The sequence below is a fragment of the Chionomys nivalis genome, chromosome 4, assembly GCF_950005125.1.
Source record: "Chionomys nivalis chromosome 4, mChiNiv1.1, whole genome shotgun sequence".
Classification (NCBI taxonomy): Eukaryota; Metazoa; Chordata; class Mammalia; order Rodentia; family Cricetidae; genus Chionomys; species Chionomys nivalis.
Genome location: NC_080089.1, coordinates 35,490,617 through 35,514,580, shown reverse-complemented (window position 1 = coordinate 35,514,580; position 23,964 = coordinate 35,490,617). Strand labels below are relative to the sequence as shown.

General features: G+C 39.3%; 1 protein-coding gene across 5 annotated transcripts; it reads left to right on the top strand.

Annotated features, from left to right (window-relative positions):
• Nucleotides 1–586: 586 nt before the first annotated feature.
• Nucleotides 587–23,192, top strand: Chek1 (checkpoint kinase 1). 5 transcript variants are annotated; one of them, XM_057767264.1, is made up of 13 exons: nt 587–673; nt 1,303–1,384; nt 2,770–2,993; nt 4,252–4,316; nt 4,405–4,474; nt 10,421–10,609; nt 11,810–11,914; nt 13,941–14,036; nt 16,821–16,920; nt 17,652–17,829; nt 18,052–18,183; nt 19,060–19,161; nt 21,434–23,192. In XM_057767264.1, the coding sequence occupies exons 2-13, from the start codon at nt 1,320–1,322 to the stop codon at nt 21,527–21,529; spliced, it is 1,422 nt and encodes a 473-aa protein (XP_057623247.1). In that variant the 5' UTR covers nt 587–673; nt 1,303–1,319; the 3' UTR covers nt 21,530–23,192. The 5 variants fall into 5 exon arrangements, with proteins under 5 accessions (XP_057623247.1, XP_057623248.1, XP_057623246.1 ...); XM_057767265.1 differs by having other exon boundaries at nt 587–698; XM_057767263.1 differs by lacking the exon at nt 587–673 and adding an exon at nt 908–960.
• The last annotated feature ends 772 nt before the right edge of the window (nt 23,193–23,964 follow it).

Sequence of the window (23,964 nt, the reverse complement as noted above, 5' to 3'; positions counted from 1 at the left end):
CTACGTTTACAAGCATACACCACCACACCTGGCTTTCCTTCATTTTTTTTTTTTTGGATCAATTCTAGCAGTAGTTGCTAGCTTCTAAACTGAATATTAAGTAAGGGTACCGCAGTCTAGCATTTACAGAGCACTTTGTGGCGCTCAGTTTGAGCCTCACAAATTCTTCCTAGCATGGGCTCCGAGGTCACGAGCTGGTCTGTTTACTACGTAGTTAACGGTGCAACCCTTGCAGGCTCAGAGCAGCAAGGAACCCAGCCAGTCTTTGGCCTGTGCCCAACTGACGCTCACTCGGTCTGGATGGAGGATTCGTCGCCTCTCTGGAGCAACGTAAGGCGTCCAGATGCCATTTCACTCTGGGACTCAGATCAATTCTCATCAAGGCGCTCAATACCAAACTCGTCAGAGTGTCTTGGACTGGGCAGGGTCAGTGCTTGAAGGGACAGCCTCTTCCGGATCGGTCTACTGAAGTTGCTCTTCTGCAGAGCCCGGGATAGGACAACGCGCGTCGGCCCGCTTTACGGCAAAGGTGTGCGCGTTTGCGACAGGATGATGCAAGCAAGTTTTGGCGGGAAAAGCTCTGCATTGGGATTCCGGTCGCAGCTGGCAAAGGACTGCTTGTTGAGAAGAGCGCCCCGAACGGTGGGAGAGGACTCCAGAGAAGGACTCAGAGGTCTTGATTAGTGTGGACGGGCACGGTGAGGGGGTGGTCATGACGACCGGAGAGATGGGAGGGCCTCCCGAAGTGCTGGGTCGAGCTGGTGGCCCGCAGCTCTCCGGGGTAAAAGGACCAGAGCCTCCGGGGTTCGCACGCCTTTCCGGCTCTAGGGGTCCCTGCCTTCCGCTACTCTCAACAGTTTGGCCCCGCCCCCTTCCCTCCGGGTCCTGGGGACACGTGCCGTTGGGGTGGGAATTGGAAGTGAGCGGGTAGGAGGAGGGGCTGCTCCGGCGGTAATTACAGTAAGTTACTCACACTTCTCTCCTCCCCCCTCCCCACCCCCGCGCTCCCTGCCGCAACTCCTAGTCCGGGTCCTTCACCGGGAAGCCTTTGTCTCAGCCTCCGATCCCAGCAAGTATTCAGTTTTGCATAAAGGCGGAGGACAAACGTTGCTGAACAGGGATTGTGATATACTGGACAAAATGCCTAGATTTAGGATTGTGACTTGGGTAGAAACGGATGAGATGTAAGGGGAAACCACAAAGTCGTGCAGAATCATGGCAGGAGGCATGGCTCAGTGGCATTACAAGTGATGAGAGTTTACACTCATCCTTCTTCATTTTCTGGGATCCTGCATTTTACAGCCGCTGTCCTGGGAGCCATGGCAGTACCTTTTGTGGAAGACTGGGACTTGGTGCAAACTTTGGGAGAAGGTGCTTATGGAGAGTAAGTTTGAGCCCTCATTTAAATCTTTTATTACATTTATTAGAGCGTGTGTGTTCTGCCACGGTGAGCATGCGGAGGTACTAGGATTATGTGTGTGAGTTGGTTCTCACTAGAGTTCAGAGGACTGAACTTAGATCAAGCTTGACAGCAGGTGGCTTTACCTGCTTAGCCATCTTGAAGGCCTCCGTAATTTAAATTTTTCCTTCCATCTGCTGCGAATAATAAAAAATCTTTTATTTCAAGTGGCAAAGGGGATAGATATTTGCATTTGTAAATCAAGGCTCTTAGCAAGTGTAGTTACATATCCACACCCACCCCTCCTTTCTTCTGACTGGGGATTGAACCTTGGGTGGCACACTTGCTGGGTAAATGCTTTGCCCTTGAGCAACAGTCCTTGGAACCGTCCTCGACCTTAAAAACAACAACGACAAAAACACCCAGATTTCTTCTTTTGTTTTTGTTCAGATCAAAATCTTGTTAAACTGCCAGGTTGGCCTTGCACTGCTGCCTCCCTGGTAGGGTAGGTATTACAAGGCTGCATTAGACCCAGCTTTTTTTTAAAAAAACTTTCTTTTCCTTGAATTGTAAGAGTTAAGTTAGTTTTTTTTCTCGATCAAACCACCGTCTTAGAATTTAAATGAGATAATGAAAAGTCCCTGGAGGCATCCTGCCTTATTTCAGGTCCTCCCATTGGTAGTTCAGGTGCTGTGTTTTGTGTCCTTGAGCAAGCTTTATTTGCTTAAAACCCTGCAGCACACTAGGTAAGGACTTTTTGGAGCTTTAACTGTAGTAATTCACCTTTCCTTTCATGTCTTTTGAGAACATGGCAGAACCCATCTCACTTTCCTCAATGAAGAAGATGTTGAAGGAAAAAAATATTTTGGAAAGTTATATTTAACCTTTTAAAGATTTCTCTTTTTAAAATTTATGTATATATATGAGTGTTTGTTCACATGTTAGTGTACTACATGTGTATAGTGCCGACAGAGGCCAGAAGAAGGTGGGATCCTTCTCAAATGGAATTACAGATGGCTATGACCATGTGGGTGCCAGGAATTGTGCCCAGGACAGAAGCAAGTGCCCCTAACTGCTGAGCCATATCCAGCCATGTACCCCTATGTTTTTTGCATCAAACTCGAAGAGTTCTGCCTATCTCTGTTTCCCAATGCTGGGATCAAAGACATGTTGCCACACCCTGCTTGTTCTGGTTTTTTGTTTTTATAGAGAGTTTCTTTTTTGTAACTCAGGCTAGCCTTGAACTTGGATCTTTTGCTCTTGTCTCCAGAATGCTGGAATTATAGGCACACATCACTAATCTTTTGAAGTTTTAGGAGAAATAGAATTCAGATGTGAAAATGTTTTAACTCTCTCCTTTTCTTTTTAAGAGTTCAACTTGCTGTGAATAGAATAACCGAAGAAGCTGTTGCAGTGAAAATTGTAGACATGAAGCGGGCCATAGACTGCCCAGAGAATATTAAGAAAGAAATCTGCATCAATAAAATGTTAAATCATGAGAATGTAGTGAAATTCTATGGCCACAGGAGAGAAGGCAATATCCAATATCTATTTCTGGAATACTGTAGTGGAGGAGAGCTTTTTGATAGAATAGGTATGGAAAAGATTTAAGATAATTATTTTACTGAACAAGTTTATAAATCGCATGTATATATGTGTGTGTGTATGTGAGTGTGAGTACATGCTCTAGTAGCATGTATTGCTAGATATAAAACCCTGGGTCTTTCTGTAGACCCTTCAAGTGGTTCACTACTAAGCCACATTCTCAGTTGTACTTCATTTATTTATTTGTTAACTAATTAAGTTTTTCAAGACTGTTATTTTATGTGCATTGGTGTCTCTTCTGTCTCTCATCTGTGTGGGGAGGTTTTAGATCCCTGGAACGGGAGTTACAGTTGCAGCTGCCAGGTGGGTGCTGGCAATTGAACCTGGGTCCTCCGGAAGAGCAGCTGCTCTTCTTAACCGTTGAGCTATGACTGGAGCCCTCAGTTGTATTTTTTGGCGGTGTTTTTTCAAGACGATGTTTCTCTGTGTAGTCCTGCTTGTCCTGGAACTCACTTTCCAGACCAGGCTGTCCTTGAACGCAGAGGTCTGCCTGCCCCTGCCTCCTGAGTGCTGGGATTAAAGGCTGCCACCACCCAACTATCTCACCTTATTTTAATGTTAGATAGCTGTTTGATCAGTTTTATTTCTACATTGATTATGCAACAATAAAACCTGACCAATAAGAGGTATTCTTGAGTCTGTAATGTGAGAATTTTATGATTTAAATTTGTTAAGTAGTGAAATTGTACTAGATTTCCTTGTTGTTAGTTGTACTGAAATATTGAGGAAAACAGGGACTGTTTACAGTTTGTTTATTTACCTTAGGGTGTTCTATAGTTTGTGTACTCCGCATGCCTGGTGCTGTAAGAGGCCTGAAGAGACACTGGATCTCCTGGAGCCATGTGGGTGCTGAGAATCAAATCCTGGTCTTCTGAAAGAGCAGCTAGTACTCTGAACTGTTAAGCCATCTCTCCAGCCCTGAGTTGTTGTTGTTTTTTTTTCCAGCCCTGAGTTTTGTGTTTAGAAGAAGTAGGGGGAAATGCGAAGGAAACCAATCATTGGAGTTGGTATAAGATTAAAATACTTGGTTGTTTTTATGATTTTCTTACGATGTTAGCTAATTTTAGCTATTTAGCAGCTAGATGGAATTGAGTCATTTAGTAATATATTTGTTATTAGGCTTGAATCTTTTGTTAGTATAAGTTTGTTTGCTTTAGTACAATATAAATGAGATAAGGAGTAAGAGCCTATATGGTGGATGCCTAAGTATATGTTGTCAGTAGACTATCAATGATTGTTTCTTCCAGAGCCAGACATAGGCATGCCTGAACAAGATGCTCAGAGGTTCTTCCATCAGCTCATGGCAGGAGTGGTAGGTACCATAGCTTCTTATACTGTGCTCAGAATTAACACCAGTCATAGGTGAGTTCCTGAGTTCTTCTGTTTCTATCCCCACTCAGGTCTATCTGCATGGAATTGGAATAACTCACAGGGATATTAAACCAGAAAACCTCCTCTTAGATGAAAGGGGTAAGAGTCCACTTTGTTAATGTTATTTTTTAAGTTAGTTGTATAGGCCTAATCAAGGCTTCCGCATTACTGAAATCCTGGAACCCCTCCCCACTTCAAGAAAAGTCTAAGAATTTATGGAAATCTGGGAGACTCACTGTATTTGGACTTCACAAGTCTAATGATAGAGTTGTTGATGAGGTAGACAAATACCCGGAATAACGAATGGCTCTTACAGTCCTTCGCTGCTCCCTTCTGCAATGATTCCTGACCCTTAGGTCCATGAATGTCTTATAAATGTATCCACTGGGACTGGGCTCTATAACTCTGCCCTTTGGTTTTCCGTAATGGTCTCATTCTATTGTATAGGGAAATTTCCTTGATGAGGGGTGAGGCCACACTTACCTTTGGGTAGTAGTTAGGGATTATGCTGGCTTAGGAAAGTGGCAATTGTAGGCTCTCCTCCAAGATCCGTGGTTTCCCTAACCCTGTGTAGTTCACAAGGTTTCCACTCCTGGGCATGATTTCTGTCTTGTTGAGTGGGTCTGAAGTCCAATTTGAGCGTCATGACTGCACTCTTAGGGTTATTGTGTTCTGCTGGTGGTGGCTGTGGTTCATAGGCATCATAGCTGGGTAGAACTGTCGCCTGCTTCCCTCCTTTGGAAGCTTGCATAGTGCCAATAAAGGTCGTCCACAGGAAGGAGGCTTTCAGGTTGCTTCCAGCACCAGCTCAAGGGGCCTCAGGGCCCTGTGCCTTGTGTATTTAGCCATAAGGACTTGCTTATCTTCTGCCTCTGGGGAACATCTAAGGGCAGTAGCAGTAGCTTGTGATGTTTTGGGAATCTCTTGGATTCCCTGACTAACAAAACTCAAAAGAGGGTTTCTCATGCCTTGTTGGAGTTTTTGCTGGATGGTCTTTGGCTCCTCGAAGGAGAATACCACATTTTTTATACCACATTTGTGTTATCAGTTTGTTGGTTGTTTGCTGAGAGCCTTGCTCTAAATGGACCTGGGATGGATGTTTGAAGTTGGCGAAAGAAGAAAAGTCTGACCACCTGTTTCAAACAAGTGGTCCTGGGTAGTCTGAGCCACTTTTATTGATACAGTTTCAATAGTTTGTATGAACAGTTTTACAATCATATTTGTTTCCTTAAGTTTCTAATAATAGTTACAATAGTTGCCAGTTTGTTCTTATTGTCTTCCCTTTCAGTCCCTCAATTTCCCCACCAGTAATGTTACCTACTTGATTCGTAGCCGCTATAGTAGAAGCATAAGCAGTACAGTAAGCAACAAAGGAAGTTTTCTAACTAGGCACACCTACAGGTGTAACAGTGTGCCCAGTTGGCAGCATTTGAGGTTACAGCATCATGCAAAGTGAAGGAAAGTTTTGCCTCTAATGGTTAATGTTTACCTTTAATTAAACCTAAACTCTTCCAATCAACTCATCAGCTGAGGATGAATCACTGCATTCTGTGTCTTACACTACTCTATCTCCTGTAGGAGATATACCAGGTTTCTTTATCATCCTGAAACTACATAACTAAAAGGCTTACTCTTAAAGTTGGCACTACTTATTCCCTGTTCTCACATCCCCTTCCTCTCAGCTTCCTACGGCATTGGCACAGCTATAGAAATAAGCGCATTGTGACTTTCTGTGATTCCACTTCATTCCCTGTTCTTGGACTGTTCCATTTACGCTTGGTATTATCTTTATTTGCTTTACTGTTAGACTCCTTTGTTTAGAATCATTCTCTCCAGGACAATTCTGCAAATATGTAATGTCCTGAATTACTATGACTCTTTCAAATTTGTCACAAGGTGCATTGGAAAGGCAGCATCCTGTTCTTGAGAATCCTGAATTCATAGTCACACTTGAAATATCAAAGGCTTTAAGAGGTGAATCAGATCCACTGTATATTTTTAACAACGTTCCCACACCCCCACCCCTGGCTCACCCAGAGGAGAATCATCAAGAGAAAGTTTTCCTAATAGAATAGTCATTTCATGTATGGCTCTAAGAAAGTCAGTGACTAAAGTCAACCAGCAATAGTTTGTGTAAGGAAAGCGAGGAGAGCAGGCAGCACATAGGCGCTGGCGTCATGCCCAGAATTAGACAGCAAACTACCTATTGGCCTTGCCAGAAATGGGTTAAATTCTCCAGGCCTTGCCAAAAAGAGAACTTGTTCTGCTATTCTCAGGCCTTGTCCCCTGAAGAAGTCGCATGGCTCCTGGCATTTGTTTCTATTTCCTAGCTATTGTGAATAGAGCTGTAATGAACATGGCTGATCAAGTATCTGTGGAGTAGAATATCAAGTCCTTTGGGCATATGCTGAGGGATAACAGCTGGGTCATGCATGCAGTAGATTTGTTTGTAGTTTTTTAAAAGTTCCCTACACTGATGTCCAGAGTGGCTTGACCAGCAGTGACCGAGGGTTCCCTTTTCCTCCCATCCCCGCCTGTGTTTGTTGTCAGTTGTTCTTTACCATTGACGGGGGAGATGAAGTTTCGGAGTTTTGATTTGCATTTTCCTAACTGCTAGAGACAGTGAACATCATTTGAGATATTCCTCAGTCTTTCTCTCTTTGTGAATTCTCTGTTAAGGTCCCAGGACCATTTTGGGAGGTGGGGGAGGATAGGTTTTTCTCAGTCTTTGTTTTCTGAGGTTTTTATGTATTCTGGATATTAATTCTCTGTTGAGTATGATTGTATATTTTCAGACACCCTTGTTGTTATTTAACCATCTTACCCTTTCTGCATTTTTCTCCATCCTATTCTCTGTGTGGGTTTTCTCTTTACTCAGCTGACTGTTTCTTCACTTCTGCGGAAGCTTTTCAGTTTTATGAAGTCCCACTTTTCAATTATTAGCCTTAATTCCTGGGCAAATGGAGATGGATTCAGGAAGTCCTGCATCTGGGTTGCAGAGGGTCCGGGCTGCCTATGTTTTCTTCTAGCAGTTCCAGTGTTGGGTTTCACATTTAGGTTTTTGATCTATTTGGAGTTAGTTCTTGTGCAAGGTGATAGTCCCATTTTTCTGCGCGTGAACATCTAGTTTTCCCAGCACCATTTATTGGAGATACTTTGTTTCTTCAGGGTATGTTTTTGGCATCTTGTCAAATACTAAATGACTGAAGCTCCACGTTTTTATGTTTAGGACTTGGGTTTTGTTATGCTGGTCCACATGTCTGTTTTTGAGCGAGTACCACAATGTTTTTTATGACTACAGCTCTGTAGTTGCAAATCCTCTAGCATCGTTCTTTCTGCTTGGGATTATTTTGACTATCCAGAGTCTTTTATGATTTCATATGAGTTTTAGGATAGTTTTCTCTATTTCTGTGAAGAATGAGATGGGGACTTAGATTGTAATTGCATTGAATCTGTAAATAGATTTTGGTAAAATGGTCATTTTCATAATATTCTACCAATCTACGAGCGTGGAATGTATTTCCATTTTCTAGAGTCTTTCTCCATCTTCTTCTTCAGAGATTTAAGGATTTTATTATAGAAGTCTTACTTCTAGCCAGGTGGTAGTGGCGCAGGCCTTTAATCCCAGCCCTTGGAAGGCAGAGGCGGGTGGATCTCTGTAAGTTCAAGGCCAGCGTGGTCTACAGAGTTGAGTTCCTGGAGACACTCCAAAGCTACAGAGAAACCCTTTCCTGGGAAAGCGAAAACAAAGCAATGACAACAAAAATGTTTTTCACTTCTTTGGTTATTAGTCAGGTTTTTCTAAGAAGCAATGATAGAATGAACTAATGTATATTTGTATATTAGTAAGGGATTCATTAGCGTGGCTTATTGTCTGTAGTTCAGTAGTTCAATAATGGCTGTATTCTGATGGAATGACTCATATGCAGTAGTTGTTGATCCACAAGACTTGAAGTCTCAGCAGCCTCAGTTTGGTGTTAGAGTCCCAGGTAAGGCCTAGAGAGCTGCCAGTTTTCAGTTCATGTTGGAATCCTCTTCTAACACCAGCTAAAGAATGGCTTAGGATAGATGAGCTCTGAAAGGCAAAGGTGTATGTGTGCGGTGTTTTCCATGTGCCGGCAGTGCTAGTGGGGAACAGAAGAGGGCACTGAACCCTTTTAGAACTGCAGTACAGAGGAGCGTTAGCTGCCATGTGGATGCTGGCATTTGAATTAGAATGTTTTGGAAGAGCAGTCAGTGATTTAACCACCGAACCATCTCTTTAACCCTGTTCTTTTTTTTCTTCTTTCCCTCCCTCCCTACCTGCCTCCCTCCTTCCCTGTCTCCCTCCCTAGTTTATTTATTTGTTTGTTTGTTTGTTTTGGGTTTCTCTTGTACAGCCCTCCTGGAATTTGCTCAGTGGACCAAGCTGGCCTTGAATGCAGAGATCTACCTGCCTCTGCCTCCCAAGTGCTTGGATTAAGCACTATTCAGCTATTTTGTTTTTTAAATATAACTTTATTAATTTAAGAATTTCACATAAATGTTAAGCTGAATGTCTGGTAAGTGCATCTTGATTGCGCTGTTATTCTTGTATATTATTTTGTTTCTATTTAGTATTTGTTAGTAAGCTAAAGAAACAAAAATCCCATCATAATCTAAAATCTTCCCTTCTGTTCTTTCCTTCACAGACATGTTATATCTCTAAATCACATCTCTAAATTTTAATTCATTTCTGTAGTTTTGTTTCTAACTTAATATTATGTTACAGACACGATGAAACAACCAAACTCAAAAGATGCTATGGTAAACCATTAGTATTCAAAATGACTGCTACTTAGAAGTAGTTTGAAGTTGTAATCTCAGTGGTTGGTCTAGATTTTATCATATATAATTATTAAAAAGATGTAATTACAGCCTATATCTTTCAAAGCGAAATATAGGTAACAGATACACTGGCCATAAGTTATGTGGTGTGAACATTTGTTTGTAACTTAAAATAGAAGAAAAACTCAATATAAAAATACTTATAATGAGATTTGTTATGCTACCAGCCCTTTTCTTAGATATCTGATTCTGTATGAATGCCCAGACCTTGTTTTGTTAACTATTTCCATAGTTTTCATTGTATGAATGTATTTTAAGATCTTGTTACTTATTGATGATACTTATAATTGATATTATTACAGTTATTACAGTTGTGAATTTGTGGAATTTCTCCTGTAGGTAGATATGGTTTTAGCAGTGAGAATTGTTAGTTAGTTCAAAGAGTGAATATTTCACTGTTTGACACCTTGGCCACACTACTTTCAGCAAGGTTGTATCTATTGATAATCTTTCATAATAGGTAGGCTTCTCTAACTCCTTAGTCAGACCCTTTGCTATGGCATTCTATGATATTTGTATTTTCATAACCCGTATACCATGGTTTATTATCAGTCTCTCTCAATGATTTCATCTACCATTTGCATTACTAACATAGTACCTATTGCATGCAGTGGATATTCATCAGTATGTTAAAACAGAAAGTTTTCTGCAGTTTGTGTGTGATAAAGATGGGAGGATAGAGCGGAAGCTTGTTCTTCTGGCTTGTTTTGACACGGAGTTTCTGCTTGTTTTCTGAAATTTGATGCTTTGACAAGTTCTTATGGCTTCTTAGTTTTTAGTTTAGTTACATCCATATATATATTTGCCAACTGACATCATTTGCCATGGAGAAAACTTTGCTGATGACTTCTTACCTTCCACAGCTGTCTGTGAAGAATTTTGCTCTACCCTCTTTCTAGATTTGTTTTCTAGGAGGGCAGCCACAATATCTTTATTTAACCTGGTGCAAACTGGTTTTTGTGTTGATGATATTTCTTTGTTTAATAAGAAGATGAGATCTTTGCCAAGTTTAGTATAAATGATGGTGCCTTTTTTTTTCTTTTGCACATACATAGATTTGCTGATTTTTCAGGTGGAGAAATTCTACAAGCTTTAAGGGAAATCAGTGTTATTTCAAGTAATTCCTATATATTTACAAATTCTTTTAATCGGTGCTGGTCTTATTTTCTTTTGTCTTAGATAACCTCAAAATCTCTGACTTTGGCTTAGCAACAGTGTTTCGGCATAATAATCGCGAACGCTTACTGAACAAGATGTGTGGCACTTTACCTTATGTTGCTCCCGAACTTCTAAAGAGAAAAGAATTTCATGCAGAGCCAGTTGATGTTTGGTCCTGTGGAATAGTACTTACTGCAATGTTGGCTGGAGGTAAGGCTGTCTGATTATGAGGAACTTTTCTCTGAAAAGTCAGATTTCTTATACCAAAATAAAAATGAAATAACCTAAGGCAATCTAATTCTGTAATAGAAAGGTTGTGAGCCCAGCCTTTAACGGCAGAGCTCTGCAATAGTATTGTTAGTGTTAATTACTTTGGGCTACAGTAACAGTACTATACAGTGAGTGCGTTATGCACAGCCGACTTATCTATTTCATACAGATTATGAAGGCTTGAAGTCTGGGTGATGAAGGTGCAAGCATGGCCATATTCTGAGGCCCTCTTTCTTGTAGTTGACCATCTCACCGATGTGTCTTCATAAGGAACCAAATCCCACTTTTTATCTTTTTAAGATTTTATTATGTAGACATTGTTCTGTCTGCATGTATGTCTACACACTAGAAGAGGACACCAGATCTCATTATAGATGGCTGCAAGTCATCATGTAGTTGCTGGTAATTGAACTCAGGACCTCTAAAAGAGCAGCCAGTGCTCTTAACCTCTGAGTCATTTCTCCAGCTCCCTAATCCCACTTTTGAGGGCTTTCCTACTCATCCTATCACCCATCTCTGGGAGTGTGAGAGTGAGTGATTGGCTGCAGCATCTTTCCCTTCGTTGATCTCTGGCTGGCGAGGTTGGTGTTGCCTTCCTCTTCTGAAGTGGACTGGGTTGAAGAGGACCACTTTCCTTGAGTAGAGGAGAGTCAGCCTTCAGTCAAGTGTATATGAGTAGCTGCCGTCCCCTGCTAGAACCTCCAATCAAGCTCTCACATTCGTTATCTTGGGGGGTTAGGATTTCAGGAAAACATTTAGAGGGGAAACATGCATTTAACCTGTTATAGTTAGCATATTATTTCTTAACTACCTTGAAACTTGTAACCCAGAGAAAGATTCATTTTCATGAGGTATAGCTATTCAGTGAAAATCAACACTTCTTTTAGGGTTGCCGGAGACTGAACCCAGGACCTAACACCTACCAGACATGTACTCTGTCATTAAATAAATCTCTAGCCTTCATGTGAAAGAGTAGGTTCCTATGAACTTAGCATGAAAACCTTATTGAATCACTGTGGAAGAAACTTGTATTCTTTTTATGTATTGTTCATTTGTTCTTTTGTGTGATTGTTTTTCCTTGAAATCTTTATTACATAATTTTGTGAACACTCAGAAAACTGAATCTTGTTTTATTTTTAGAGTTGCCGTGGGACCAGCCCAGTGACAGCTGTCAGGAATATTCTGATTGGAAAGAAAAAAAAACCTATCTCAATCCTTGGAAAAAAATTGATTCTGCTCCACTGGGTAACTGGTTGTTAGACTGAAAGTATTGATTTTGTGGGTAATAAAGTCTCGCTCATGCTAGCTGATTTTACTCTCCCTGCTCTGCCCTGCCCTGCCCTCCCCTTCCTTTCCTCCCTTCCTTTTTCCTTTTTTTTTTTTCTTTAATGTAAGTGACCCATAGTCCTTTTAGCTAACTTAGAAAATGTAAGTAAAACTTAAGAAAAAAAATTGTTGGGTGTAGTGGCACACGTCTTTAATCCCAGCATTCAGGAAGCAGAGGCAGGTGGATCTCTGTGAGCCTGCCTAGCCTTCATAGGGAGTTCCAAGCCAGCCAGGACTGCATAGTGAAAAACCTCACCTCAAGAAAGCGGGAAGGAGGAAGGAAACAACTCTAATTGTGGCATTGGAAATATCTTTAAAGGTATTCTGATATATATGCCTATACTTTCATGTAAAAAAAATATAGCAAATGTATACTATATATGTATATATTAGTTATAAGTATATACTTTTGCAAAATTTAACCATAGTACTTATATTTTGTAACTCATTTAAGTTTTGATATTCAGCATTTCTCATAACAGTAACTACAGGTCTTGATTATACTTTTAAAGGCTGATGGTATTCATTATATGGATAAGTCTTACTCATTCAGTTTAGAGATTAGGGTTTGTTTATTTTTTTCTTTTTGTTTTGTTTTGTTTTCTTTTTTTCTCCCAAGACAGGGTTTCTCTGTATGACAGCTCTGGCTGTCTTGGAACTTATTCTATAGACCAGGCTGGCCTCAAACTCAGAGATCCGCCTGCCTTTGCCTCCTGAGTGCTGGGAGCCACCACCACCTTGCGAGATTTAGATTTTTTTCCTTTAATTTTACTTTTAGTGAAGAGGTATGATAAGCATCATGTTACTTGATGCTTGTGTGTATCCTTTATTTACATAAAGATTTTTCCTTCTCCCACAAGCAGAACTGCACAGTTCAGAGAGTATGTATGTTTTTTATGTGTTATGGGCTTATTTTACAAATATACTTTTTAAAAAGTTTGTGTCATTTTATTATTTAGTTACATTACTTTTTCATTGTTATATTTTGAAACACTGGGTTTCACTATGTTTCCCTGACCGGCCCGGAACTCACTGCATTGACCAGGTTGACTTTCATATTCACAGAGTTTGGGATTACATTGTATGCCGCTGTGCCTGGGGAAAGTAATTGTTTTTAACCAATAAGTCTGTAACTGATATTGCTTCCTAAGTTTTATTTTAAACTAAATAGTGAGTTACCTACCCCCTTATATAGCTTATTAACTTTTTCAGTTTGCTTAGTTTTTCTTAATCCTTTGGGGGTTTTTCCAAAAAGGCATTAATATTATTTGACCATTGTGGTTTTTACAGTATGTCCTTGAACTTGTCATTTATTTTGATTGTGCTGCTTATTTTAATATGCAGATGTCTTAAATTTTTCATTATCTAAAATCTTGCCATTGTGGTTTTTGGCTTATATTGCCAGGTTTAGAAAGGTCTTTTAAACTGTGTGTGTGTGGGGGGGGGGGGTGCGCACGTGTGCGTGTATGTTTCTGTCTTTATATTTTATTGTTGTTGACTTTGGTTTTGAAATGGCTTTATTTAGCCCAGGCTAATTTCTGAGCTTAGCTGTGTAGTCATGACCCAGATCTTCCAGTCTCTACCTCTAGATGCTGGCGTTCAGATGCTAACATCTGATAATAAGATACCTTTTGTTTTTGGAGACAAGGTCTATGTTAGCCCATGCTGGCCTGAAACCCAGGCAGGACCTGCCTGTGGCAATCCTTTCAGTCTCCTGAGTGCTGGGACTACAAGCTTGGGTCACTTTTGCATTCCTTGTTTACATTCTTGATGTTGGGAATTGTATGAGTTCTTTTTAAAATTAATCTATATATCCCAGACTGGCTTCATTCTTAAACATTCTGCCTGTGTATCTCAAGTGTGCCATGTGCCTGACTTTTGTATCATTTAGGTTTGGTCTAATCTGCTTAACTCTTTTACAAATGCTGTCTTGTTTTGTTTTCAGCTTTGCTTCATAAAATTCTAGTTGAGAATCCATCAGCAAGGATTACCATCCCAGACATTAAGAAAGACAGATGGTACAACAAGCCACTTAACAGAGGTAAAAGATAAAAAAAAAGTATGCTCATTTTTCTCTGTGAAACATGCTTAACAAAATACCACAAACCCATATCTTAACTTTGGTTTGCCGAAAGGAGGATTTTAATATCTAATAGGAAAAGCAAATTCAAAATTAATTTTGTTCATTAAGACCTAAAAAGAATGCCAAAGCTCAATGCTTTGACACAATCTCATGAAACAAGGAAGACTTTTCTTCATAAGGAAATGACATGAAGTCTAAATTTTGAAGATTAAAAGGAGCTAGCAGGCGAGGCGTTTTTGTTTAGTTTTGTTTTTCAAGATAGGATTTCTCTGTAGCCTGTTCTGGAACTAGCTCTTGTAATCTAGGCTGGCCTCGAACTCACAGAGATACGCCTGCCTCTGCCTCCCAAGTGCTGCGATTAAAGGCGTGGGCCACCACCATGTTTGATTCTGTGCAGAAGCAGCAGCATTTGGACATATCTTAGATTTTGTACGTTGAGTGTATTTGAAGAACTTGAAAAAGGTCAGCTTGTGTTTGTTCATTTTGATTTTTTTTTTTTTTTTTTTTTTTTGGAGGTGAGTAAACTTTCCAAGTGTGTATGAACTAAGCTTCAGATACCAATTATGGGGAACTGAAGCCATATTAAGCTAAGCGTGAGGAATGCTATTTAGATGGAAGGTGGAAATGAAGAAACAGAAAAAGAACCGAAAGGTGGATGAAACGTTTGTAGAATGTGAGTTATTGGAGACTAGGAATGTTCTGTTGGATGGGTAATAACATGAAGGTTTAACCTTTCCATTGGAGTCTATGATCGGGTAGTGATCTTAGTAGACCGTTTTCATAGAGAGTGTTGAGTGATTTCTAGACTTCATAATCCAGTAATGATGCTGTAATTGACCAAGAATCAGAGAAAATTGTGTTAGACAGCGCCAGTAAAATGTTCTACTGAGTAGAGGGGAGAGAGGACCGTAGTCTACAGACGAATGAGGAATTTATCTTTAGTTCTTCTGTGAATTTTTTTTTTACACCTTGTTCTGTTTGAAATCCAGTTCATCCAGAGGATGTTGTGGGTGTTTTCTTTCCCTCACCTTCATGCCCTCGGGTCAGGAGGATGGGCAGGTGTCTTCCTGATGGGTCACTATCACTCTGTTTATCTTCTGATCATCTTCTCCAGTTCTTTCCCCTCCAGGAAAGATCTCATCATAGTGTGCTACCCACAGTTCCTACATTATTCCAGTCATTAAAATTCCTGCCTTGCTACCAACGTCTCCAACAAGACAGACTGAGCTGTGCTTCCGCCTGGGTCTAGTTTTGCTGTGTCGCCCACAGTGGGTCGCTCTAGGAGCCCCTGAGTGCTGAAAGTACAGGCCTGGGCTTCCGTGCCACCATGCTAAATGTTCATGGAGCTTGGCAAGTTAAATATTCATTTAGATGATCTTTTCAGTGTCCTGATTTCATAAATCCCTGAGGTTTCTTCCTTGAGTCATCTTTAGACACTTTACTGTGATTGCCACTCTAGATTATTCCTGTCTCCCCTCCACCCCTTTTCCCTCCCCATGACTTCAACAATCATTTGACTGTTACTGGACTTAGAATCTATGAATCTATCAATTCTGTCATTTGACTGGTTATCTCCCTGGATGCTCAGTGGTGAGATTCTGGAATAGTTTTTACTTTTGTGTTTTGTTTTTCGAGACAGGGTTTTGCTATAGCTATCAAGCCTGTTCTGGGCCTAGCTCTTATAGACCAGGCTGGACTTGAACTCACAAAGATCTACCTGCCTCTGCCTCCTGAGTGCTGAAATTATGGGTGTGTGACACCACTGCCCAGTTTGAAAGACATACTTTTTAATTTACTCTAAAGGAAAGGGGAACAAATAAAAGAGTATCAGGATTAGGGTTTTTTGTTTGTTTGTTTGTTTTTTGTTTTTCGAGACAGGGTTTCTCTGTGGCTTTGAAGCCTGTCCTGGAACTAGCTCTGTAGACCAGGCTGGTCTCGAACTCACAGAGATCCGCCTGCCTCTGCCTCCCAAGTGCTGGGATTAAAGGCGTGCGCCACCACCGCCCGGCTAGGATTAGGGTTTCTGAGGAAGGTGTGTGTGCACGTGTGTGTGTACATGTGCGTGTGCATGCATGCGTGTGTCTGTGTTTTGAGGAAGGGGTAATGGACCTATAATCCAAGTATCAAGCTTAATATTTGAGGGGAGGATGCAACGAGAACGAGAGGCTTGAACAAGTCTATTTGTAGATTTGGTAGTGTCATACTGAGTTACTTCAGGTCTGTGCATTTTTTCTAAAAGGAGGATAATATATCATGCTAAATAATGATGAAATGGAGTGTAGTATTGATAATTCAGAAGAGAAGTTTTGAAATAATCCTTTTTGAGGAAATGGGCATAAGAAGTGGCATGGACTGTCGCAGCCCTGTTGAGGAATTGGGAGTTTAAAGTGGCTTCATTTTCTTTGTCGCGACTGTTCTTGGTAAAGCGTCTTCAAGGGAACAGAATATCGGATAAAGCAGATTTAGTATTTACTATCATAATCATGAGTTATTTAAAAATTTTAAAAGTTCTAGTTATTTAGCTAGTCCTTTGTTGACTATCATGTTACCCATTAAAGATGTCATTAAAATTATGGCCTCAGTGAAACACTAATGTAACATATCTTATAAAATTGTTTAAGAAAAAATCTTTATATTATTTTATGTTCAGTAAATGGGTTTAGATGTGGCTTTAGTGGGTTTAGATGTGCCAGTTGGTTTAGTTAATACTTTCATAGAAGATTTGTGTGTATTCCTTTTTAGGAGCAAAGAGGCCCCGAGCCACTTCAGGTGGTATGTCAGAGTCATTCTCTAAGCACATTCATTCCAATTTGGACTTTTCTCCAGTAAATAGTGCTTCCAGGTAAGAATTACTAAAGTTCAGTAATTTTTTTTTGTTTTTGAGATAGGGTCTTACTTGACTGAACTAGAACTTGGAAGTGCAAACTGGTCTTGAACCTGTACTAATCCTCCTGTGTCTGCTTCCTAAGTACTGAGATTTTAGGGGTGCACCACCATGCATTGAGATTTTAGGGGTGCACCACCATGCATTGGCAGATTAAGTTTTTTTTTTAACATGTAATTATTTCCAATAATGAATAAAACATGTATATATTTAGCTTAATAATACAAGTAATTTCACTAAAATGGGAATGAGTGTGTGGTGTAAGACAGGCCTGGTGGACTTTATTTAAAAACATTTTTAGCCGGGCGGTGGTGGCGCACGCCTTTAATCCCAGCACTTGGGAGGCAGAGGCAGGCGGATCTCTGTGAGTTCGAGACCAGCCTGGTCTACAAGAGCTAGTTCCAGGACAGGCTCCAAAACCACAGAGAAACCCTGTCTCGAAAAACCAAAAAAAAAAAAAAAAAAAAAAAAACATTTTTAGTCTAACACTGAAGCACACATACACTTATAGTCAAAGATAACTGCTAATTGAGAGGCTGAGGTAGACAGTTCCAGGCCAGTCTAAGTAGCAAGATGCAATCTTGTCATAAAACAAAACAAAAAATGCCCCACCAAATAAATAGTCAAAAGAATGAAATGACCTTAAAAACAGAGAATTAAAGACTTGCTTTTCTTTCTTATTGTCACAGTGAAGAAAACGTGAAATACTCTAGTTCGCAGCCAGAGCCACCAACAGGGCTTTCCTTGTGGGACACCAGTTCCTCCTATGTTGACAAACTGGTACAAGGCATCAGCTTTTCCCAGCCCACGTGTCCTGATCATATGCTTGTAAACAGTCAGTTACTTGGTACCCCTGGCTCCTCACAGGTAAGGAACTTAATCTTTCAGATAAATAACTGTTGCCTTTTATTTTTGTAGTCTTAAATCTTAGGTATATGGGATTAATACATTTAGTGATACATATTATTTGGATAAGGAAGAAATAATTAGAGGAGGCCTTCATGAGAGTCTCAAGTGAAGGGGAAGCATTTCAGCCTAACTGCTGTAAACTGGTCACACGGGATCTAATGAGCTTTCTTTGTTGTGTAGAACCCCTGGCAGCGCTTGGTCAAAAGAATGACACGCTTCTTCACCAAACTGGATGCAGATAAATCCTACCAGTGCCTGAAAGAGACTTTTGAGAAGTTGGGCTATCAGTGGAAGAAGAGTTGTATGAATCAGGTATGTTTTGTTAGTTTTCAGTATTTTTTCAAACCATAAAAAATTAAATATTTGAGTAAAAGATATCAGTAGTCAATGAGTATTTTGAAAATACAAGTAATAAATTTGAAAAAGAAACAGTTGAAGGTTTTGAGATTTTTCTTTCTTTTTAAAACCTGTAAAGTTGGTATTTTTATATTTAAGCTTCAGCTGACAATGTCCTTACCAATATGTTTGGGTCTTTGGTGGCTTTTGGCCGTGGCTTTTCTTTCACACCAGTCATCTTGCCCCAGCGTCTTTCTAGTCTGTGGACTGGGGACTGAATTGGGAGTTGTCATATCTCCAGACCTTCACTATCCTCTCATTGTTATTACAACTTTCCAGCCTAGGAAAGTTTGTTTTCTTTCTTGTAGTCTAATAATCTGGTTTTCTTTCTCGTATGTGAGATTAATTGATTGACTGCAGTATTGGGGATTGACCTCAGGCCTTGTACATGTTGGGCTGCACCCCCAGTCTTCATTATATTCCTGTTTCTTTTGATTGTTTCTTTCAGTTCTGCTTTGCTCTTATAAGATTTATTTGCGCTTATGAGTACATGTGTGTGTCTGTGTGCATGTGTATGTCATTGTGTGTGGAGGCATCAGCTGCTCTGGAGCTAGAATTATAGGTGATTGGGAGCCTCCTGATATGGGTGCTGGGAATGGAACTCAGGTCTTGGAAGAATGAGTGTCAAGTGCTCTTAACCTGCACTCACTCTCTAGCCCTGTAATTTATAGTGTTCTTCATGCCTCTCTTGTCATGCAAGGATTGTAGTATGACCTGTTGATTTAGAGGTTTTGTTAAGAGTATTTTCTACTCATGTATACATGTAGCTTGAACTTATTATTACTGCCTTAGGTTACTGTATCAACAACTGATAGAAGAAACAATAAGTTGATTTTCAAAATAAATTTGGTAGAAATGGATGAGAAGATACTGGTTGACTTCCGACTTTCAAAGGTATTTCTTATATGTTTTACTTATAGTATTTTTTCCTATTAGTATGGAACTATTTCTGTGGATTTTTAAATGGTTTTATGATTTTATTTTTAAATACAGCAGTCCACCTCTCAGCACTTCCGCTTCTTGGGGTTTTTTAGGTTCAGCACAGTTCTGATTAGCTTAATGAGTTCTTAAGTAGTCTTACCCTATTTCCCAACTAGGACCTCAATTTTCCTTTTGCCTAGAGTAAATATCTTATGCATATGTTTTTGTTCAGGCAATATATATATATATATATATATTACTTGCCTAATACTAATTTTGGCTTTAATATTGACTGTCAGTATTTCATGCTTTTTATATGGGGGTCATAGTTACTTAGTAATGACTCCAAAGTATAAAGGTTATAATGCTGGCAATTTTATTCTAGAATATTATTACAGTTGTTCTATTTTACTACTAATTGTGTTCCTTTTACTATGCTATATTTACATATTAAACTATATCATAGCTGTGTATACAAAGGGATTCACATGGTATATATATAGGCCATGTAAAATTGAATTTTGTATGGTTTCAGACCCGCACAGAAAGTTTTGAAGTATAGCCACATGAATATTTGGCATTTATAAATATTCTGTAACTTGCTTATTTTTATTTAGTGTTATAAGCTTTGACTTTTGCCATCTATTTTTCTAATATATCCTTTGATTGTTTCCCTCTCTTTTTCCTGACACCTTCCTTAGTATAAGAATCTTGAGGGACTGGTATAGTGGCATTTCATTTGTATTTTTAATAAATAAAACTTGATTCAGCACCAGAAAAGTAAAACAACCACACTGGTCAGTCTTACAGATCAGGCAGCAATGACACATGCCTTTAATCCCAATAGCCACACTAGCTTGCCTTAGAAACCAGGCGGTTGTGGTGCATGCCTTCAATCTCAGAACTAGAGAGGATAAGACAGGCTCAGTCTCATTCTGAGATTCCTGGAGGCAGGATAACCATTTTTCGGATTGAGGTTGATGTAAGAGCCAGGGGCTGGCTGGTTTGCGTTTCTGTTCTTCAGGTTGAACCCCAGTTTCTGTTCTGAGCTTTTATTAATCATGTTTCAGACTGGGGAAGTAGTGCAGATTTTAGAGTGCTTGCTTGGCGTGCATTCTCAATTGGATCACCAGTACCAGACAGAGCTAGGTGTGGCAGTGGATGCTTGTTTTCCCAGCACCCAATAGGGGGATGATCAGAAATTCACTGCCATCTGTGGCTACACACTAGTTTGAGGCTAGCCCTACATGGAACTTTGTTTCCCCTGAAAAATTGTTTTTACTTTTTTGGTAATGTACAGAAAAGTAAAGAGTAAAAGAATAAAGAGTAAAGAAAATAATTATACTTCCCAAAGTTATCATTCATACTGCTTTGGAATACTCAGATTATTTTGATTAATATATAGTATCTCTGTTTAATAAAAGTTATGACTTTTAAAAGCTTGCACATTATAATGTATTGGAACTCATTAATTTTGTGATAAATATTATGATTTTATTCACATATTATTTTTAGTTTTAAAGCCTATTCTTTATAAAACCAAATCAGTATAATATCTGTTTCCTGAGAGTTTATATGTGGCTCAAGAGATGGTTGAAGAATAATTCACATTCTTTATATTAGAGATCAGTTGCAGTATTCTTTTCTAGATTCTTTGTATGTAATTAAATTATGAAGGGTCTCCTCTATTGAAACTGTTGTTATGACCGAGTTTAGTGGCATTTTTGTGATAAAACTGTGACAGGACTTGAGTGTGGCTTTTTAGTTCACAAACTCCACTGCTTATGGAAAGCAATTGGTGTAGGTCCAAAGGTACTAACCCTTGAAACAGCAAAAAACTATTCTACTTTCTCTGCTCAGTTTGATGAGAAAGTGAAGAGCACATAAGCAGGTGAGAGTTACTTATGTAGCCATTTCCACCATAATATTTGGTTTTCACAAGTGACTGAACTCAGGTTACATTTAATAAATTACTAATGAAGAACCCATAGATATTATAATAGCCTGCTTGAATAAGTCAAAATGCTACAGATTTATATGGAATGAATAACTAAGCTGGAGTTGTGCATGTCTGCAGTCCAGTGTTCTCAGAAGACAGGAGAGGGAATAAAAGACTTGAGGGACACCTCAGATATGCCTGATCTGGACATATCTAAGGATGTTTGTTTCTAGTGACCAGGACTGAGAATATGATCTTTTGACAAAATCTTTTTTTTATATTTTTAAAATATTATTCCTAAAATAGGGTGATGGATTAGAGTTCAAGAGACACTTCCTGAAGATTAAAGGGAAGCTCAGTGACATTGTGAGCAGCCAGAAGGTTTGGTTTCCTGCTACATGATGAAGCTCTCAGCCCTGGGCATTCCTGGTGAATATAGTGCTGCTATGTTGACATTGTTCTTCCTAGAGAAGATTATCCTATTCTGCAAACTGCAAACAATAGAATTTGAAGAGTTCTCTTCCTATTACCCAACATCTTCCAATTCTTAGTATGTTTTGCATACAAATAATACTGTATTTTAATTGTATGTAATACTTTGGGGAAAAGATGGATCAAGTTCATTAGGTATTTCTCCATCTGTGTTTAAGTTGTGTGAATTTGAAGCCTATCTGGTAGAAACCAAGTTTTGGGATACATGAGTTTCACTTCTGAAAAAAAAATTAGAACATTTTGTTTCATTCTAAGAAAACATTTTCTCTGCTATTAAATTGTAAGTATGAATAAACAAAGACCATGTATAGTTGGTTGGTCCATGAAGTGAGGCCTGCTACAAAAATTGTATCCCAAGATATGTTCTATATTTTCAGTTTGGGTGTATGTGCCGCACAAGGTCTTGGCCTATTCCAGTTATTTAAAACTGTTTTGAATTATAATGATTAAAATTACAAGCTTTTTATCCCCCCCCCCCCCCCCGTATAGCTAGTCTAGTATAAAGTACTGGTTGGTCTTTCAAGCAGTTGAACATAAGCTCTAGTGTTTATCTTACTTTAAAAATTACACACTTTTTTTATAGACAGCCACATTTTTACTATACTCTAGAAATAAGTTCTATTTTCAAAATTACTATCTAAATTAGTAAACTTATTGGCCATCGGGCTTCCAGATGACACTGGCTGAAAAGGGGATGGCGAGTAAGGGAACACAAGAATAGGCCTGATTCTTGTTCCTCGCCTTTTAGATTCCTAAAACTTTGTTTTCTTCATAAAATGTGCATTAAAATATGAATTATATGATTGGGGTCCTGTATTCATTTTTGTAGATAAATTACAATCTTAATTAGTCTGAAGCTAAGAACACTTAAAATTTTATGGCTAAAGTTTATTACATATTGGTATATGCTGGCATGCTTCGATGTAAATCTGAGCCTAATTTATTCAGCCTGCTGCTTTCCACTTTAAAATAGGTCATCTTTTTAAGACTGTCATTTGTTCCTTGGTAGTTTAATAGAAAAGCTGTCAGAATTATCCTCCTAAAGTGTAACTCAGATCCCGGTCCCACTCCCAACCGTTCAACTTTTCATCATGCTTAAGATTCCAAGTTTGCTCTGAGCCATACAGTTCTTTGTGATTGTTTTCTTCCCTGATGGGATGTAGTACTGACTCCAGAGCCTGTATCCATCAAATCATGACTCTTTGCTCCCTGCTGGCCCTTTGTACCCACCATTTTGCTTTTTGTCCCCATTAATTTGAATTGTTCCATATTTCACATAGAATTGTTTATTTTTATGCTTTATCTATGTTATGACATAAATCAGGTTTTATTCCTTTCTATGACTAATATTCCACTGTGCACGTGTGTTCATATGTGTGTGAGTGTGTGCACACGTCGTAGCTCTTTCATATCATGTATGTTTGGATTGTTGCCACCTTTTACCCACTGTAAATGACACTGGTGTGAACATGAATATATAAATATCTGCTCAAGTCTGTTTTTAATTCTTTTGTGTGTATCGAGAGGTAGAATTACTAGGTCATGTGATAATTGTGTTTCCATTATTTTCAGGCACTGTAATATTGTTTGCCATAGAGTAGCTTTGTAAAGTTGAACAATCTGTATAATATTTTCAGAGACAGGTTTCTCAATATAACAGTTTTGTTTGCCCTGGATCTCACTCTGTAGACCAGGCTGGCCTTGAACTCACAGAGTTCTGCCTGCCTCTGTGTCCCAAGTGCTGGGATTAAAGGCGTGTGCCAACACCACCTGACAATCTATTTAAAATTAATAACAGCTATTCTTTCTTGTTTTTTTTTTTTTTAAAAAAGAGATATGAGCCGGGCGGTGGTGGCGCACGCCTTTAATCCCATCACTCGGGAGGCAGAGGCAGGCGGATCTCTGTGAGTTCGAGGCCAGCCTGGTCTACAGAGCTAGTTCCAGGACAGGCTCCAAAGCCACAGAGAAACCCTGTCTCGAAAATCCAAAAAAAAAAAAAAAAAAAAAAAAAAAAAGAGATACGTTCTCACCATGTAGCTCAGACTGGCCTTTGCCTTTGAACTCACTGTTTGTCTTGGGTTGGCTCTTTCCCCCTCCTGCTTTAGTGACCCAAGCACTGAGATATTGTAGTATACCTAGCCTAACTTGATTGCAACAGAACAGCTATATTTATAGCTGCATTGTCCTTCCCTTGTAATTTTATTAATATAGAAATTCTATCTTTAAATGTTGTATGCACACTACAATAGAGCTGTTTTGTTTTATTATTATTTTTCTTTTGAAGCAGGATTTCATGTAATCTAGGCTGACCTTTAATTTGCTCTATGTGAATGCATGACTTTGAA